This window comes from Schistocerca gregaria, chromosome 3 (assembly GCF_023897955.1).
Source record: "Schistocerca gregaria isolate iqSchGreg1 chromosome 3, iqSchGreg1.2, whole genome shotgun sequence".
Taxonomy (NCBI): Eukaryota; Metazoa; Arthropoda; class Insecta; order Orthoptera; family Acrididae; genus Schistocerca; species Schistocerca gregaria.
The window spans coordinates 913,370,154-913,390,407 of NC_064922.1; the positions used below are offsets into that span (position 1 = coordinate 913,370,154).

Here is a 20,254-nt window from a genome sequence, read left to right on the forward strand (position 1 = left end):
CGTGCTTCAATAGCAGTGCTGTGACAGTTGTGAGGAACTTAAAGTTGTAAGAAGCAGTCATCTCTCTCCAATGTTGCTCTTCGTGGGCCTATTTCTGGGGTGTCCTTGCAAAGCCTCCAGTTTCCCGGTACCATCCTGTCGTTGTTGTTGTTGTGGTCTTCAGTCCAGAGACTGGTTTGATGCAGCTCTCCATGCTACTCTATCTTGTACAGACTTCTTAATCTCCCAGTAATACTGCAACCTACATCCTTCTGAATATGCTTAGTGTATTCATCTCTTGGTCTCCCTCTACAATTTTTACCCTCCACGCTATCCCCAATGCTAAATTGGTGATCCCTTGATGCTTCAGAGCGTGTCCTACCAACTGATTCCCTTCTTCTAATCAAATTGTGCCAGACATTTCTCTTGTCGCCAATTCTATTCAATACCTCTTCATTAGTTATGTGATCTACCCGTCTAATCTTCAGCATTCTTCTGTAGCACCACATTTCGAAACCTTCTATTCTCTTCTTGTCCAAACTATTTATCGTCCATGTTTCACTTCCATACATGGCTACACTCCATACAAATACTTTCAGAAACGACTTCCTGACACTTAAATCTATGCTCAGTGTTAACAAATTTCTCTTCTTCAGAAACGCTTTCCTTGCCATTGCCAGTCTACATTTTATATCTTCTCTACTTCGACCATCATTAGTTATTTTGCTCCCCAAATAGCAAAACTCATTTACTACTGTAAGTGTCTCATTTCCTAATCTATTTCCCTCAGCATCACTCGACTTAATTAGACTACATTCCATTATCCTCGTTTTGCTTTTGTTGATGTTCATCTTATACCCTCCTTTCTAGACACTATCCATTCCGTTCAACTGCTCTTCCAAGTCCTTTGCTGTCTCTGACAGGATTACGATGTCATCGGCAAACCTCAAAGTTTTTATTTCTTCTCCATGGATTTTAATACCTACTCCGAATATTTCTTTTGTTTCCTTCACTGCTTGCTGAATATACAGATTGAATAACATTGGGGAGAGACTACAACCCTGTCTCACTCCCTTCCAAACCACTGCTTCCCTTTCATGTCCCTCGACTCTTATAACTGCCATCTGGTTTCTGTACAAATTGTAAATAGCCTTTCGCTCCCTGTATTTTACCCCTGCCACCTTCAGAATTTGAAAGAGAGTATTCCTGTCAGCATTGTCAAAAGCTTTCTCTAAGTCTAGAAATGCTAGAAACATAGGATTGCCTTTCCTTAATCTATCTTCTAAGATAAGTCGTAAGGTCAGTATTGCCTCAAGTGTTCCAACATTTCTATGGAATCCAAACTGATCATCTCGGAGTTCGGTTTCTACCAGTTTTTCCATTCGCCTGTAAAGAATTCGTGTTAGTATTTTGCAGCCGTGACTTATTAAACTGATAGTTTAGTAATTTTCACATCTGTCAACACCTGCTTTATTTGGGATTGGAATTATTATATTTTTCTTGAAGTCTGTCTCATACATCTTGCTCACCAGATGGTACGAGTTTTGTCAGGGCTGGCTCTCACAAGGCTATCAGTAGTTCTAATGGAATGTTGTCTACTCCTGGGGCCTTGTTTCGACTTGGGTCTTTCAGTGCTCTGTCAAACTCTTCACGCAGTATAATATCTCCCATTTCATCTTCATTGACATTCTCTTCCATTTCCACAGTATTGCCCTCAAGTACATCGCCCTTGTATAGACCCTCTATATACTCCTTCCACCTTTCTGCTTTCCCTTCTTTGCTTAGAACTGGGTTTCCATCTGAGCTCTTGATATTCATACAAGTGGTTCTCTTTTCTCCAAAGGTCTCTTTAATTTTCCTGTAGGCAGTATCTATCTTACCCGTAGTGATCTATGCCTCTACATCCTTACATTTGTCATGTAGCCATCCCTGCTTAGCCGTTTTGCACTTCCTGTCGATGCCATTATTTAGACATTTGTATTCTTTTTTGTCTGCTTCATCCTACGGTTCTGAAAATCCTGGAAGGTGTAGTTCTCAATACTTCTGCAATGTAATGCAAGCTGTGGCCATCTTCCACTAAAGCAACAGCTTTAGCAGCTTGTTCACTGCTTAGCGGCCGGTCTACTCCAGAAATCTGATAATGGCAATCACAGAAAGATCCTATGCCCACCTGAGATTGAAAGGGGAATAGTTCAGGGTACAACAATAAGTGCTACAAGAATGAGAAAACCTTATTCACTCACATTCAGTGACTAGTTTTTCAGATTGCATGGGAAACAACAAATGAGGCTAGTGCAGTAAATAATCAACACTTCATTGTTTGCTCCCTTAGCAGTATCAGTAACATACCCTGTCTTGAAACATTGGTTGAAATGCTTACTTTGATTGAAGGTAATTATACAGTTATTACACGTCATTTATTGGGTTTTGCGTTTTTCATGGAGTTCAGTATAGTTTGCAAAATGTGAGAAATTAAAAATTACAGAAAAATGCAATCACGGAGTAAAATTTTGAAATTGCTTGAAAAATATATTTAGTGAGAAGGTCAGGAAATAACCTCAAGAGCAGTGAATTAAGTGTTGAAGCTGCAGGTTTCCCCAGTGAAAGCTATGCGAGAGAAATAGTATACTAAATAGAAAATAAGTGTTTACTGAGCTGTTGGCACACTACCAATAGAAGGAAGGTCAGAGAATAAGAAGGTGAAGAAGGTGGTGTCATTTCTGAGTGTCACTTTCTCAGTGGTGTGGTAAATGCCCATGAATGGTTTTTTATCCAATACAAGTGTGAAGTGAGAAATAGAGGGAAGGGTCATTGGAAGTAGGACAGCAGCTTGAAAATTTAATGCCTCATGCTATAAATACCTGAAATTTTCAAATGCCTTTATTAATGTTGTGCATTGTACCCATTTAATTATTGGCAGGCTGAGTTTATAATTAACTGACTGTTATCTGTTATCCTGTGGAGGAATATTTGTCCTTGTGTATGTGTTCCAACAATGGTGTCTTGTAATTTTAATGTTGCACTATGTTTGTAACAGCAATGGATGCTAGAAAACATTTTAGGGGTGTGTAATGTTTTGTTAATCTTTTGTTTGTCAGAATGATCGCCCTAAAAAACATAGTTTGTAGCCTTATTCCATAATTGACTTACAGGATGAGCATTAAATCTCTCTCTCTTTTCTCAGGGCTTTGACTTGAGTAGACTTTTCACTACATGTTTCCATTACTTTTTTCTTGTGTTATACAACTGGATGACAACCACTAGCTTCACATTTTCAATTATTGGTTTTGGTTATGATGTGCAGCAGTGTTCAGACCTGTAAATAAATAAAACAGCAACCGTAAAAACCTGCAGTAACATAACAGAAAGAAAAGGTTAAAAGTATCATACCAATGTAATGACATAAGAAGTCTCAAAACACAAAGGTGTTTAACATAAAGAAATTACATATCTACGTACAAGAGAATACTGTATGACAAATGATGTCATTTGTTGAACTTTATATAAGAAATATTACATCAATGAGAAACAAAAAGTAAGCTATGGCACTAAGTAATATGACATAAAAGGAGATGTTCATACAATCAGCATGTGCTGAAGATGGAAGCCTGTGACATCACTGTAGCCTCTGTGTAGTCTCTTTGGTAACAGGTCCCAGAAGTCAAAAGTTTGTGAAGAAATTGATTTGGACTATCTGATGATTTGTGGAATGGTGTTTTCTCTTTGAAATGATATAATTGTTGCATTTGTAACTTATTGCTGATTATGTTTAAGTGGTTTTGAAACGAAATAATGTAGTATGTTTAATTGCATGGCCATATTCCATGGAAGATATTATGTATCAATTGTTATTGTTTTTTGCTGTCTTATGCTTGCAGCAATTTAAGAGAATATTTTCACCAGACACTTTTTGCTTTTATTTACAAATTTACATTTTTTGTTTTTTCCTCTCTTAAGTTTGAATGAATGAAAATAGCCTGTGTTGTCCCATTGAGGGCAAAGGCCTCCTGCAAGTAGGGGTAGCCGCTTTTAAAGATTCACTCGGTGAGCTAGTCCGCATGAGAGGGTACTACACTTAATGCACACTACACATTGAATTACAGTTGATCACTTAGTTGTAGTTCTAGTTTTTTCCACTCCTTTCTGTTTCTGGCTATGCTGGTCCACTGTGTTCCTTCTTGTTTTCTGAATAAGACCGACCATTTGCTTCTTGGTCTTCCTGGGAATCTGTTGCCGATGTAGGTGTCATCTTGCAGCCCCTCCACATGGCCGCCTCATTTCCATTTGGTCTTCATAGCCTGTTGTGCTATGTCTATTGTTGCTGACATCTTGTGTATTGAGGTGTTCGATATTCTGTCTTTCAGAGAGATGTCACGGATCTTCCCCTGCTCTTTCTTTACTGCAATTTAAAGGAATTGTTTCATAGAAGCGTTTTATACTTACGTGTAAAGCATCTTCTGTGGTCATTGGTGTGTCTTCCTCTTGTTTCCTCAATAACAACTGCAAATGACAAAGTGATCGCCCATCACAGTTTGTATAGCCTTACCGTTCAAATGTCCCACTTGTTAGAGATGAGTATGTTCAGTGTTACCAGAAAGTTATGACAGGCCTACTTTGTAAATTTTTACAATTTGTTTTTGTCTGTAAGCTAACTGTATTTCAGTCAGTTTTTTTAACTGTTATAATGCATCTAATTATGGGTGCCAATAAAAATTTCACTGCTGTGGTTGGAATACGTAGGAAGACTGAGTGTTTTTTTCATAATGCTTACAAATAATGAGGGAAATAAGAAGTAGGCTATTGTCCTGATTTTAGTCATATAGTTTTCTTGCACATAACATTTTGAGCATTTGTCTTCTTGCACATAACATTTTGAGCATTTGTCTTCTTCATTACTGAAACACCTTTCACACTAAAGGCCGGCAGTAAATCACATATTTGGTTCAAATCGCAGAGATTGAGAAGTTGCAGTTTCCACAATAATCTTTACAGCATCTGGCTGTAATTTCAGCTACAATTAGGTCATAAGCAGCAACTAAAAGAAGCCTTTAAGCATTGTGATATTCAGTTCTATGTGTCATCCGATGACCAATGTTCATACTTCATTCTAAGAACTTTGTGACTCACGCTATGAACATATAATCCACTTATGGACGAAGAAATGAGCCAAGAAGATAGTTTATTCTGATAAAAGTTTCACATGTGCTGTTTCATCTGGCACGAGCACTGATATTTTTGGTTATAGTGTGAAGTGTAACACTGGACCCTGCCCACCCTCCATAAATCTTGGTTTTGTGGGATAGCCTGAGGCCTATGTTAGATTGAAAGATTATTATAAGGTTGTGGTCACAGATTGAATTATAGTGTACTCTAATATTCATGTTTGGACCTTTTTTGAACACACTTTACACCATAATAAGTGAAACTGCTAGATAAATGTCTATTAGATAATGAACAGAGGAATAACACATCTATCTTAGCAGACGATACTGTGTTCTGTTCCATCTCGTAAATGTAAGTTATTGAGCAACAACAGTATATATAAGAAATCGTTTTTGACTTGCTACCAGCATGACAGCAAATAAACAACTGCCTAATAATGTATGTATAATCATCGTGAAGCACACACCTTTGATAACGGAGCAAAGAAATACAGAAAATTAGCATTTGATGAGGACTGATATCTTGAAAACAGTACGGTACATAGTTTCCAAAATAGTAATAATCGAAGGTTGTAACTTCCTGCTCCATGTCTTATAATGACAATGATGCAATAAATAACCGATAATCCAACCCATATTCACTCACCATTTTACGGCAACAATGCCACAATTCCATCCAGCTCCCCTTCGTCACTGCAGTTGGAATCTGTGCCGAAACCATCTACATGGTCATCTAAAAAACAAATTCAAATGAATTCTCTTTACCCACAAGTCTGTACAAGAATATGCTTTGAGCCGTAACAATATGCTCCTTTTCCAACAGAACTTTGTGTTTGTCTAGTGCTTTGTAACCTAAGTTAGTACTTTTCAGCACAATTTTTAGTGATGTTTCTGCACCTAAAAAGGTCACTTTCTTTTAATGACTACTAACTTTGCTACCATAGGATACTCTTTCTTGTTGTAGTAAGCATAAATATACCTGCAAATTGCACCAATCTTGAAAGACTCTAACTCAGTGACAGGGCAAGGCAGCTTTTTCTTCTTTCCAGGTGTTGCTAAAAATATATTATCTGATCTAGACAGCTTGGAATCTTTACGGCTGATGTCTACATCTTTCAACTTTTGCAAAAACATTGCTTTGCTTACTACTGTTCTTGCACTAATTCCAAGAGCTTTTGATGTTCGTTCCACAGCTTTATTGGCAGGAATTGATGGCTGTCCATGATTAGATGTGTATTCTTTCTCCTGCTCATAAAACGCATGTGTTGTCTGTAGTAACTTCACTGCAGCGCTGTCCAGTGGCATGCCTTGACGTGAAGGATTGTCACTAGGAAGTGAATTTGTTTTGAGTATCAGAATTTGGTAAGCCACAGTGAAACAAATCACAGTTCAACGCAAGCACATGGTAGAAACGACACAGAGTATATGTTATATAGGCAGCAATTACTGTGCTGATATTGGTCCATGCACCATGCCTAGTTCCTACCTAGCGCTTCTTGTTCTTCATATGTTAATTTGGTACACTGCCAATTTGATATGCATATGTCAAGTGGAAAGTTTCAATGGCCTGGGTATATATTTGGCATCAAATTTGAACTACATTGATCAAAAATTCAACTTACATGTAAACATGAGCAACACATCTGGAGAAGTGTACATAACTTGAAATGCATTGCTTTTAAAAAATCAAACGAAAATTCTTTTCTTTTTTTAGGCAGTCGTATTTAATTCCTAATAGAGTTGAGTCACTGTCTAAATATGACACTGGGCAAACTGATGGTGTTTTTCGTGGAAATAATTAGGCAAACAGGCATGAAATTTTTGCCGCAGATTTGTTGGGGCAAATGGACCATAAAAGTAACAATGCAGCATGTGGAAAAAGTGTATTAATTTCAAGAAACTTCATAAACAACATTGGAGACTCCTATAACCTGCTAGGGACGTTATAAAACTGCTTTTAGAGATCTGTCTAACAGACCTTTTACATAGGTGCCTCTATTGTTGAACATGAAATCAAAATAAAAGTGCAAATAATGAATTGAAATGTAACGGACAAGCCATAGTGGTACTTACATAACCGTGAGATATAAATTATGTCATAGCCATTTATACCAAGCTATTTAAGGCTGGAAGGTACAGTAAAAGATATAGTGTTAATTTATTTACTTAAAAGTATCATTTAAATCTGTTAAGCACTGTGACACAAAGTGTGTAAGAGACCATTAAAATGAGTCTGAAGATAAAGCATCAGGTGTAAATATTTTATGCATCTGCATGTTGAAAGGTATGCAGACAGGAAACATTAAAATTGAAACTTCCTGGCAGATTAAAACTATGTGCTGGACCGAGACTCAAACTCAGGGCCTTTTGCATTTCGCGGGCAAGTGGTGTACCATCTGAGCTACCCAAGCATGACTCACAACCTGTGCTCACAGCTTCAATTCTGCCAGTACCTCATCTCCTACCTTGCCTGTGAAAGGTAAAGGTCCCGAGTTTGAGCCTCGGTCCAGCACAGAGTTTTAATCTGCCTGGAAGTTTCATATCAGTGCACACTCCGGTGCAGAGTGAAAATCTCGTTCTGAAAACATTAAAATTGTGAATTAATGGTTTATTTATCAATCTTTACCAATTACAAGAAGGAAATACTTTGTATTAGAGTATGTTTCATTGCTACAGAACTGAAGCCGAAAGTGTCATCTTAGTCTTTTTCAGTAGATAGATTATGCTCTAAAGCTGTTGCTAGCTGTTAATTTTTCAACCTCAGCTTTTTCTTGTCTGTCACTTCACATCTATTCTCTTCTTTTGAGAAGCAGGAAGGGCAGTCTGGGAAGAGCAATGGAACTACACCTGGCTTCAAAAATCATTTTTAGAAGGGGCTCTTAATAATTGTTCTGTCATTTTATGCCAAATTTGTGTTTTCCAAGGACAATCATCCTTCTGAAAGTGGGTTTGATATACTTGTAAATAAAAATGTGAAACATGGGGAAGGGACACAAAACACACACACACACACACACACACACACACACACACACACACACACACAAAACCTGACAGTAGACACAAAATGTTCCATATAAGCTATTGAAAGAAAGTAATGTAATTACTACAATAAGTGTATTTGTGTAGGTATCAAAAACACTTCTTTGTTCTCCTTAACTATGGCCTACTTATTTTAAATGGTAGTGTTTTTATGGACTATCTGTGGGGTGCTTTTGCTTTTTTGTGTTTTAATTATTATTTCAAAGTCAGTGTGTTAACTTATTAAAAACAAAGATTCCAAGACTTGCAAAGCGGGAAAGCACCGGCAGACAGGCACAGTGAACAAAACACACAAACACACACACAGAATTACTAGCTTTCGCAACCGATGGTTGCTTCTTCAGGAAGGAGAGGGAAAGACGAAAGGATGTGGGTTTTAAGGGAGAGGGTAAGGAGTCATTCCAATCCTGGGAGCGGAAAGACTTCCCTTAGGGGGAAAAAAAGGACAGGTGTACACTCGCGCGCACACACACACACACACACACACACACACACACACACACACACACACACACACATATCCATCCGCACATACACAGACACAAGCAGACATATTTAAAGGCAAAGAGTAAGGGCAGAGATGCCTTACCCTCTCCCTTAAAACCCACATCCTTTCGTCTTTCCCTCTCCTTCCTGAAGAAGCAACCATCGGTTGCGAAAGCTAGTAATTCTGTGTGTGTGTTTGTGTGTTTTGTTCATTGTGCCTGTCTGCCGGCGCTTTCCCGCTTGGTAAGTCTTGGAATATTTGTTTTTAATATATTGTTCCCATGTGGAAGTTTCTTTCTATTTTATTTACATCATCAGTGTGTTAACTCATACACAAAAACTGATAGTGTGAAGAAAGCTGAAACATTGCCACGTAAGTGCTGTGTGGTAGCAGAAACATGTGCACACAGTTATTTTCAAACAGTTAAATTGTATACCTGAAATTCAGAACCCGAAATTAAGATTATTTGTTGAAAGAACTGATAAGTTACACACAACATTTTACACATGTGTTCTAGGACTTTTTTGTGTTTGTATCTGCTGACAGACTATGAATCCTTGAAAACAGAAAAACATAACGGTCTTTCCATTTGCTGCATTCACCTACTCGTGCATTTTTCCCTTTTTGGGAACTTCGTCGATATCCTTAAAGAAAAATAGTTAGCTTATTTGTGCATCGTAAGATCAGAAGCATTTTTCACTCGGTGCTACGCAGTAAATTATTAACATGAATTTTGAACGTCATGTTGCTACATACAGTCAATTTCATGGGAGATGTGCTGATTTGATGGCTACTCGTCTCTTAGTTTTCATTTACTTGGTAGACCTATATGAAATTTCTTGCCGTTTTTCAGCAGGCAGCTTACTGAAAGTTTTTGCAGCATAAACCAGAACTGAATACTACAGCCAGACCAATTTGTGTTATTAGCAGCAAATACTAAAGAGGAAATGCGCCATGTGAACGTAAGGAAGCTTATGTTCTCGAAGAAGCATCTGCAGAACATTCAGTTGTCAGACTTATACAAATTTCTGCGCTGCTTGCGCCTGCGCAAATAACAAATTTACATAATGTAAACAAGCTAATATTGGAGGGGGGGGGGGGGGGGGGGGAGATGTCGCAAGCCAAGAAAAGAACCATGCCAAACTGTATTTTTACTTATTAAAATTAACCTCTTTTAAAAATTTAAACAAAACACTTGAACTTGATTAAAGTTATTTCTGTGAATCCATGACAGCTGTCCTCATTTCATCCTCCAGAAATTTAAATACAATAATTTTTGGGCCTCCATCATAATTTCTTCTAGGAGATGGCACAGAACAATGAAACAGCTTTTGGTAGTAAAAAAGATCATCATAAGTTGATTGAACACACACAAATTGTACATTCTAGTGCACACATGGTAAACGAAATCAGTCATGTAGCAATTATTCATGAATGGGCACAATTATGACAAATAGCGTGCAGTGCGAATGTTTACTAGCTTCTGTTGCTGACGTACGATGCCATATTGTGACATCACTCAGTACATGCACAGGTTTTCTTTTTTAGGAGGTGCTGATGTAGTACATGCCAGCAGTCCCTGCTAGTGTGAGGTAGACTAAAGGAAATAAGTTAACATGGCATTGGAATGTACAGCTAGAAAGGCAAATAGTGAGAACCACTCATCAGATAACTTAATTTGCGGTATTGCTAAAATACATGGGACTAAACATATATTAAAAGAATGAAACTTGTCCGCCAGGCAGTGCGAAGACCTGTTTATGTCCTAGTGGGTTACAACAGGATGTCACAACAGTCAACTAGCTATCTGTAGCTAATGTCCATTTCATTGAAAGAAAAGCATTGCTTTCTTGACCACTACATTCACTAAAGTGAATTTATAAAATCTTTTTCTATATTCTTAATCGTTTCAGTTTTCCAGAATTGATATGATAGCTTGGTTGTTTCATCTTTGTTGCTTCTTCTTTTTTTTTTTTTTTTTAATGACTTTTTGTGTGCAAAATTTGTATTAAAATGTTAAAACAGAGTATAAAGTCACTGAGTGCAGTTGGGGAAGGGGTGGGTGTAAAAAATCCTTAGAATAAATCACTTCTAATAACAGCTGAGATATGAATGTGATACTATAAAGTCCTGAGCAGATTAGAAATAATGAATGGTTTAAAGGTAACAACTTGAAGTATAGTTAAGGCACTAAGTGGCACATAAACAAGATTTAAAACATTACTATACTCCACTCCTGTGATTATCATGGCCTCAGTTCCAGAGAATCCACTGTCGCTGGACTCTCCCATCCAATAATATCTACATCTACATCTACATCCATACTCCGCAAGCCACCTGACGGTGTGTGGCGGAGGGTACCCTGAGTACCTCTATCGGTTCTCCCTTCTATTCCAGTCTCGTATTGTACGTGGAAAGAAGGATTGTCGGTATGCGTCTGTGTGGGCTCTAATCTCTCTGATTTTATCCTCATGGTCTCTTCGCGAGATATACGTAGGAGGGAGCAATATACTGCTTGACTCTTCGGTGAAGGTATGTTCTCGAAACTTTAACAAAAGCCTGTACCGAGCTACTGAGCGTCTCTCCTGCAGAGTCTTCCACTGGAATTTATCTATCATCTCCGTAACGCTTTCGCAATTACTAAATGATCCTGTAACGAAGTGCGCTGCTCTCCGTTGGATCTTCTCTATCTCTTCTATCAACCCTACCTGGTGCGGATCCCACACTGCTGAGCAGTATTCAAGCATTGGGCGAACAAGCGTACTGTAACCTACTTCCTTTGTTTTCGGATTGCATTTCCTTAGGATTCTTCCAATGAATCTCAGTCTGGCATCTGCTTTACCGACGATCAACTTTATATGATCATTCCATTTTAAATCACTCCTAATGCGTACTCCCAGATAATTTATGGAATTAACTGCTTCCAGTTGCTGACCTGCTATTTTATAGCTAAATGATAAGGGACCTATCTTTCTATGCATTCGCATCACATTACACTTGTCTACATTGAGATTCAATTGCCATTCCGTGCACCATGCGTCAATTTGCTGCAGATCCTCCTGCATTTCAGTACAATTTTCCATTGTTGCAACCTCTCGATACACCACAGCATCATCTGCAAAAAGCCTCGGTGAACTTCGGATGTCATCCACCAGGTCATTCATGTATATTGTCCTCTTCGTCTGTCCTGCCATCCTCTCCCAGTGCTCGTCCTCACATTGCCTTTGGCGTGCACTGATTTCCACCAGCCTCTACAATCATGCCAGCCTATACATATTCGCCACCCCTCCATCCTCTATTTCTAGTCAGCAAACCAGCCACCTCCCTCTGAGTCACTAGCTACCCACCCTCAGTAACTCTCCCCCCTCTCCCCCCTCCCCCCTCTCTCCCTCCCTCTCCCCCCCTCCTTGCCTGTCCATCTCCCTCCACCCAACAGCATTCCCACCACAACCAGTCAATCTGGCACAAAAGTATATTGGCGCTCAGTCTAGATGGCACCTCATAGGGGCACATGCGTGTGTCTGCTCACATGCGCATACATCTGTGCATGTGTGTGTTTTGTTTTACTGTAGTTCATCAAAGGCTAAAATCCGAAAACAAGCAAGTTCTCTTCCTTTTGTGTGTGCCTATCAACAACTCCACACCCCTGTTTTTCAGTGTGTGGTCTCCTTCAGTCATAAAGAATTTGAATCATTGTTAAGCTTTCAGGCAATGTCTTTCTTCAGAGCCAAATAACAAAAACAAACATACAAGCAGCAAAGTGCATAAGGTATTTCTGAAGGAGGACATTGTATGGAAGCTCAGCAACAGTTTATCTTGCTAATGTGTCTGTTGTCCATCTAATGCCTTAACTAATCGGCAAATTATGGCCTTTTGCTTATTCCGTAATTTTTTAATGTGTTATTTAATGTTTTGCATTTGGCAATCGTGTAAATTCTGGCTATAAAATAATGAAATGCTACTATTTTTATGTGACAGAGAAAGGTGGCAGCTTCCATAGACCTAAGGAAAGAGGTTATATATTAGTATAGTTCAGATTTTGTGATGGACAGGCAAGTCATTAAAGATATTATCATCTTAATAATGGCTAATCAGTTAGAAATAAGGAAAGAGCCTACAGTGGACATACAGGTATAAATCATTATTGTCATCATCATCATCATTGTGACCACCATCAGGAGAGCTTCAGTTGGACCTTTTTATTAATTAAGGGACATACTCACAGCAGGTGGCGTAAATTTCTAGATGTGGAATGTGTATGTTTTGTGGTCAAAACAGAGTCACTCCAGGTGTAAATTAATTCTAGTTGACTAAATGGTGTATCATTTTAAAGTGTGGACTTTTAGAACGGTGTTTATGGTTTTGAATACTTCATTCCTGTCCCTGGAATGTAAAGTAGAAATACAGTAGCTACAGAGTGTTCTCATTCAAGGGGTTAAATCTCAATATCCATTCAGAAGATGTCTTATTATTATTATTATTATTATTGTTGTTATATGCCCTGTGGAACTTAGTTTGTTGCCATATGAATTTAATAACATCTGTGATTTATTGTCATCTTGTGACTTGTGCATTCAAGAATTATATGTTATTTTAAATAGCTGCCTTTCGCAAATAGTATTTCCGACTACTGATGTTTCAGTAACATTTGGTGAAATATTTAAAAGATCTCTAGGAATTACCAAAACTGAGTGTATAAAAATTAGAAATGTTGTTTATCATTACCAGCTCTTTCTGTGATGATGTTATTCAGTATAATTAATTCAGATCTCTGATATTGCCTTCTGTTAATGACTTGGCATTAATACTTTAATACTGTATTGCTAGTTTTAGGTTAATGCCCAATATCAGATGTAGTTACATACAGAAATTACAATTTGGCACAACTAAAAATCCTAAAACAATAAATAAAAATGTAAATTTTAAGTACACTATAGACAAAGTAAAATAGCAGTTTTGCTGGTCCTGTATATCTTTTTTAAAAAAATAGGTTCACAATTCACTATCTTCATTTGTGTTTTTGGAACTTGTGGCCACACATGTAGTTTCAGTTCATTTGCACTCAGAGTTCCAGAATGGCTTACTCTCTGTTTACCATAAGAAATCAATGAGAGGATGAATACCTTCACCAGTGTCTGAAATATTGAATAGCAGTTGTGAAGTCTTGAGTGGAAATACATCTTGCCTTGTGTCATGGGTCTTGTGGAGAGACAGTATAGTCTTCAATTGAGCAGTACTACAAGTACTGTACACAACTTTACTGAAACAGTCATCTGTTGAAACATTTGATGTTTTTTATTGGCCTTTAAAGGCATTTTTAATTATAATTCATGTGTGTGATTGTATTTTATGATGAAAACAATCATAGAACTAGTTATATTACTTTAAATTAATCTTTACTAAGTGATATTCAGCAAACAGTGTGTTGTAAGTCTGATTGTTTGGATGTAGTAATTGATGGAAATAGCAGTACTTGTGTTAATAAGTTATACAACACAACTTACATGTGTTTTGTTAAGTGCTAAAATGTCTGTGTGTTGATTTGCAGGTTCGTTTGGTGTCTATGTTCCCATTAATTCAAAGGACTCTTATATGTTGGAGTTTTATGGTAAGTTAGGTTTTCTGGAATTGCATCCCGGACTGAATCCTGAGATAACGTATCTTGGCCGTGTCTTCTGAGTGAATGAGATTCATGACCCTGGACAGCTCTTTTATTAATAGAGCATGGAATTTGTGCCTGAGGTAATGGATAATGGGTCACTGTTATCACAGCAGATCTCTCATGTGTAAATGTAGAGCTGCTAATTGCCAGTGGATGTGATTCACTACTGTTGATAGTGATTATAACGAAGAATGAGGGTGTCATTTCTACAGCAAAGTGATATGAACTTTTAATGTCATGGCTGCACAAAATGTCTCTGTCTACAGCATGTGTTAGACAGTTTGCGGAAAATAATTAAGAACTCTTCATCTAACAGCCACATGTATCACATGTAATTGTTACTGATGTGTTAGTAAGTGTGTGTGTGTGTGTGTGTGTGTGTGTGTGTGTGTGTGTGTGAGAGAGAAAGAGAGAGTGAGTGTTGTGCTCATGTACACAAATGTTCATGAGACCATGTATTTAAAGGATATTCGTAAATAGTTTATTTCCTCACATGCAGAGAGAAGAAATAGAAATATTGCAGTCAGTCTTAAAAACTTCCTTTCTGTTAGATTGTTGAAAGAGGGATGAGTGTGCAGTTTCATTTAGCATCAGTATTAAATTTTTTTTTTAAAATTTGGAATGTTCCAGTAATGCACAGTTTAGTGTAACGTACTTCGTATTTGTTGCTGGCTGGTGTCCATGAACTTATATGAAACAAATGGATAACAGTGATTACTGGCTTAATCTCATATTTGGACAGTGGTACTTCACAGCACATCTTGCGGTGCCAATTTGTATGATGTTACTTCTTTTTATGTCATGTGTTGTTCTTTTGTCTAGTCATTGACTTCTCCTGCACTCATTATATGATGCACTGTATGCTGTGAAACACATTGTGATATCATATATTTCTATTTCTTGATATGCAAAATGAGCAGAAATAATATAGAAAATTTTCAGTGAGATTTCTGTATTCCAGCTAGTTATTTTCAGTACATCATGGACAAACATTTAAGCCATATGCAGGCTGACTGTCTTGAGAATATGTGGGTGGCGAACATGTAAAATAATAGCCTCATAAGTGGTGAATGTACAACTTCCTGAATGATCTACATCCCAGAAAAAATTGAAGATATACAATGTGTAAAATATTTACTGTAGTAATTTCGTTAAGAAGTGGTATGTGAACATTTATGAACATGGAGAATAGTTTAGCTGATAATTATCTTGTAATCAGCAGCCAGAGATTCAGTGGAGAATTCTGTGATGAAATTTCCTCTTTGTTGTTGTGATGGAAGTTACATAACATTATGCATATAAATGCTATCCTTTTCTGATCTCTGCCTGCTGTGTGCTCTTTGATTTTTTGTGTGGACATTTGTACGTGTATCATGTATTGATGTCTGACATCTCAACAAAATGTACAGTAAGATAACTGTTGTAAATTTGTATTAACTAATACACTGCCATTGATGACTGCTTTTCGTTTTCTATTCAAAGCTGCGATAGAACTAACGTGTCTTGTACTTTTTTAATTCTCACCCATTTACTTCAGTGACCCAGTCTACTGCTGAAAATAAACATTCCACTTTGCTTTGCTGTTGCAATATTTATTGAATAACACGAACTAACTGAAGAGTGATAGAATTGGCTATTATTTTGCCCCCATAAAATAAAACTGAAAGCCTTTCTGTCACGGAATCTCTCTCAGAGAATTCTTTTTGTTAATAGTGAACTCGAGAAATAGGGACGACAGTGTAATATGTGTTTGGAGCTGATCCATTGTGTCACTGGTTTTGTTTTCTTTGTCTCCTCTCTGTGAGTAACACTTGTAACCGTTTTTAAGTTAACTGCTATAGGCAAATATTTTTGATAGAAACACTGATTGGAGGTAGAATGCCTTCATTACATCAGGAATATAAAGAACTCTTGTGGTTCTTGTCATATTAGGGTATGTAGCTTTCTTTCCACTGGTTGTGAACATTCTGGTTCAGAGTAACAGAACAGAAGAAAGCAAAAACAGATCAACCCCATATTCAGTCTCCCACCAGTAACCCTATCTTTTTAGGGTACCTTCTCTCTTAAATAATTGAAATATGGCTGTTAAATTTATTCCTAACACAAGTTATTACATAAAGCCAGTTAGAGTTGCAGTTGGTTTTTGTGTGTATGCACAACACAAAAAAAGAAAATGGAAAATTTATGACATCATGGTATTTTTAAGTAATCAGTAACTCAATACATGTTTTCTCCTGCTAAAACTTTCTACTACCTTACAGGTACAGCTTTCAAAACATCTGCAACATATTTCGCAACACTGTAGTAAGAAATTTGTGAAGACTTGTTCCACAAGTTCAGTTTCTCTGTTCCTTTCCTCAGTATTTGTATATGAGTAACCCTGTTGAGTTCAGAAGTTCTCCCTGTCTACTACTAGCACATAACTGATTAGCTTCTTTGTTATTTTAGCATCAGTTAAAGTTTCTTCCATTTATGAATGAAAGGGAACTGTCTTTTGTTTAATGTATTGATGGCTGTTAGAAAAGACTTACTGAAGTCATGAATCTTGCAAATGGCATACTTAAAGAATTAATTAAAATGTTGGTGATAAGGATTTAAGTAGTTTGGCATTGCCATGCCATTGTTCGTGTATGCCATGGTCTGCACAAAGTATTGTTGCAGGACAACGTGGCAAATCTGTAAGGTATCTCTGAAGCTTCCATTCAAATGAATTTAGCTGCAGCCAGATCTGTCATCTACAAAGATTTTTATGGCATCTGAAATCTGAGGTATAATGTTTTTATTGGTTAACATGAAATGTGCAACTCATTTTCGATCATGCTGCCAATAAAAATTATGTTGGCTTGACATATTTTATTGATACAGTTTGCACTATATTTTCAGTTTTTATTTTTCCCTTGCTTACAAGCAAATAAGCTGAACCTATTCTCAAATTGTGAAACACTTAATAAATGGAAAAACAGCCATAGGACCATAATGTTCACATTGGTTTACTTTTTATTTTGCTGTAAACCCTGTGATAGTCACTTCATTTACTAACACTATTTTCACTATTATAATTAAAAACAAATAACACACTCACTTTGCCTCAAAAAAGTTGCTAAGCCATTTAAGAAATTTTGGAACTTGGGTCCTCGTGAAAGAGTAGACAGACAGGTAGTTTTATACATTAGAAGATAAAAGCCAAGCTGGTCAGATTTTAGGAACTATTGATTCGTGGGCAGTGCAACATTACATGGAAAACAAGTTTTTGCTGATTTGTGGAGTACCATATTTCTCTGTAATTGATAAGTTGAGCAGAGTGACACTGACACTGATTTGTCTGAGGTGTTCTAATATCTTTGCCATGACTGGAAATGACGACGGGGTCTTAATAATTTGTAACCTGAATCAGTTATTTGGTTTCATAACACCTATTCAAATTAAAACTAAAGAACTTCCCAACACATTAATTAAATTCATTGCTTAAAGCTGTTTGTTGCAATTGAATGAGATGTATTGTTTCATCAGTCACTTTTGCTAGTACAAACCTGAACCAGTCACATAGACTTACTTAATAAGAAGCTCTTTACTGTGTATATGTAGCGAACTGTTATGTTGTTGTGTTTATTCTAATCAGGCAGTGCCTCTCAGGACAAAACAGTGACCTGTTCTTAATTTCTTTATTAGAACAAAGAAAGAAATTTTTTGATAAAGCTTGGTCTTTAAAAAGCACTTTTGTCAACACTACATTGCCTCATTTTATTGTTTCGTCCTATGTACTGCTTCATAAATTTGTTATAATTTTTGTCATCTTCACTGAACTGTTGAAATGTGGATTGTTTACATACCTGTCTGCTGCCCAACACTTGTGTTATAATTATGGTACTTCATTCCCAGTAGTTGGTCATTGATTTGGAATACAAACCAGACTTGTAAGGTTGAAGAAGAGCAGTATGACTGCTTTTTGCTTTCAGGGAGTTGTATAGTGAAGTTTTGGAATTGTTTGTTGAAAGTTTCTATGTGGTAAAGGCTGTTTCTTAACCATAAAAACAACAGTTAACTTCTGTTGCAATGTTCTAAGAAAATTATCCCTCAAGTTACCTTATTTCCAGTGTGAAACAGTCCCCCCCCCCCCCCCCCCCCAAATTGAAATACACATGAAGTTTTCACAGAGAGTAGATGACAGAACTGCAGCTCACTTTTATCACTGAGCTTCCAATTGTTTTATACTGTGGTGTTAAATTGTGCTTCTTCAGTATTAATAATTTGAAGGGTGCTGAACTGATCTATTGTAACTGTGGTAACTTATATTGTTTTTTGAATGATTGGGATCAGTAAAAATTGATTTTTTTTTCATGATTTAAATACAATGTTTTGACATTCAAAATATTTTTTCACTTTTTGGTGGTAACTGATTTTGTGAACATTATTTCTTTGTTTGAGAGAATGCAAGTTTATAATATCTTTTTGTATGGTGAAGTATTGCACCTACGAGAAGAACAGTGTGATATTAGTGTTAGACTGTATTGAATTTAAATGTGATGTTTTAGTTTGCCAGGAAGAATAATTTATGTAGTACTGTTAACATAAAAAGAAAAAAATATATATATGTATGTTCAGTGTGCTATAGTGTCTCACACCCATAGCACTTCGTTGACATGTCACAGGTTTAATTAAATCTGTTGTTTTACATCTACTTTTGTTTTATTACATATGCGAACTGTTATTGTATTTTATTTATCTCAGAGAATTTGTGGAAAAATGATTGTGTGTAACTCCGTGTTTTAGAACTTGATTTACTACATTGACTGAGGATTTCCATTTCCATAGCAAGCTAATTAATGTGTTTTAATTTAAGTGGAAAATACTTATTGTATGGCAGTTTTTCATTTTCTCAGTATTTATGTATATGTTTTTTTCCCTTATTTTTCATTGCCGCATTCATGCTTGAAGAGTAATCTCTTTGTAATAAGACTGTGATTATTGTATGAACCATATGCACATTTTATGAGTAGGCTGCACATGGCCAAGTCTGTATTATTCTAAATCCAGACATTTTATTTATATGATTAATACATCTGTCTAAAGATGGATATAATATTTGTATGAACAATATAAAACTCTGTGAGTAAAACAGATTAAGAGGAACAATGATTATCTTGTATCAAATAAAGTTATTGTTTCAGAGATTGAGTACCCTTACTTTTGAATTATATGATTCTCTAGTAGAAATTGTGTGCTAGTGGTCTATAAGAAACGGCACACTAAAAATAAACCAGATTCACATAAAAATACAGTCCACAATGAATACTAAGTAAATAAACAATTAAGCTTCCTGCAAACTCTCAGTGCAGTAATGTTTTGTAACATTTGTTCTACAGGTATCTTTTAGCGTACTGCCGTTAGTCGTCGTCTGGGACATGAGACATGAAACAAGTGGCAAGGCAGCTTTATTAAACTTTACTGATGCCAAAGCAGCAGCAGCCCATTTTTTGTGAAAGAATAAAGAAGTATTTACTAGTCAAGTATCACTACATTATTTGCAGATGATATTAAAACTCCACATATTGCCAAGTGTATGTCAAAAATTTAGAAAACGCTATAAATAAATTCTGTATTTAGGTGTTTTTACTGAGTGTCGTCCTAACCGCCGTCTGCTTCACGTCTACCTTAATTTAAGTATTAACTGTATTTTTCCTTCTTGTCACTACTTCTTCCATGTGTTTTTGCTTTTAGGAAGCTTTAATTGCCGAGTGCTATTAATAGTGTTCCATAGATTTCGTGTTTATTTTGAATACAGTCAGAGAGAGTCCCTTCAGTCAACCATGGTGCCAGTAGTGCTAGTGTTTGTTTTGAATACAGTCCAGAGACAGGTGGTGCTATTTTCATTGTTTTCTACAAGAAGAGGCTAGCAAGCACAGTTTAGTCAATAATTAGCCG

General features: G+C 36.7%; 1 protein-coding gene across 4 annotated transcripts in view; it reads left to right on the plus strand.

Annotated features, from left to right (window-relative positions):
* LOC126355425 (protein O-GlcNAcase) overlaps nucleotides 1-19,503 on the plus strand; it is a 164,380-nt gene extending 144,877 nt beyond the window's left edge. For all 4 annotated transcript variants that reach the window (XM_050005732.1, XM_050005731.1, XM_050005730.1 and 1 more), the window contains one exon: nucleotides 14,219-19,503. In XM_050005732.1, the coding sequence (XP_049861689.1) occupies nucleotides 14,219-14,349 (131 nt within the window). In that variant the 3' untranslated portion in view covers nucleotides 14,350-19,503. The remainder of the gene's footprint in view (nucleotides 1-14,218) is intronic.
* The last annotated feature ends 751 nt before the right edge of the window (nucleotides 19,504-20,254 follow it).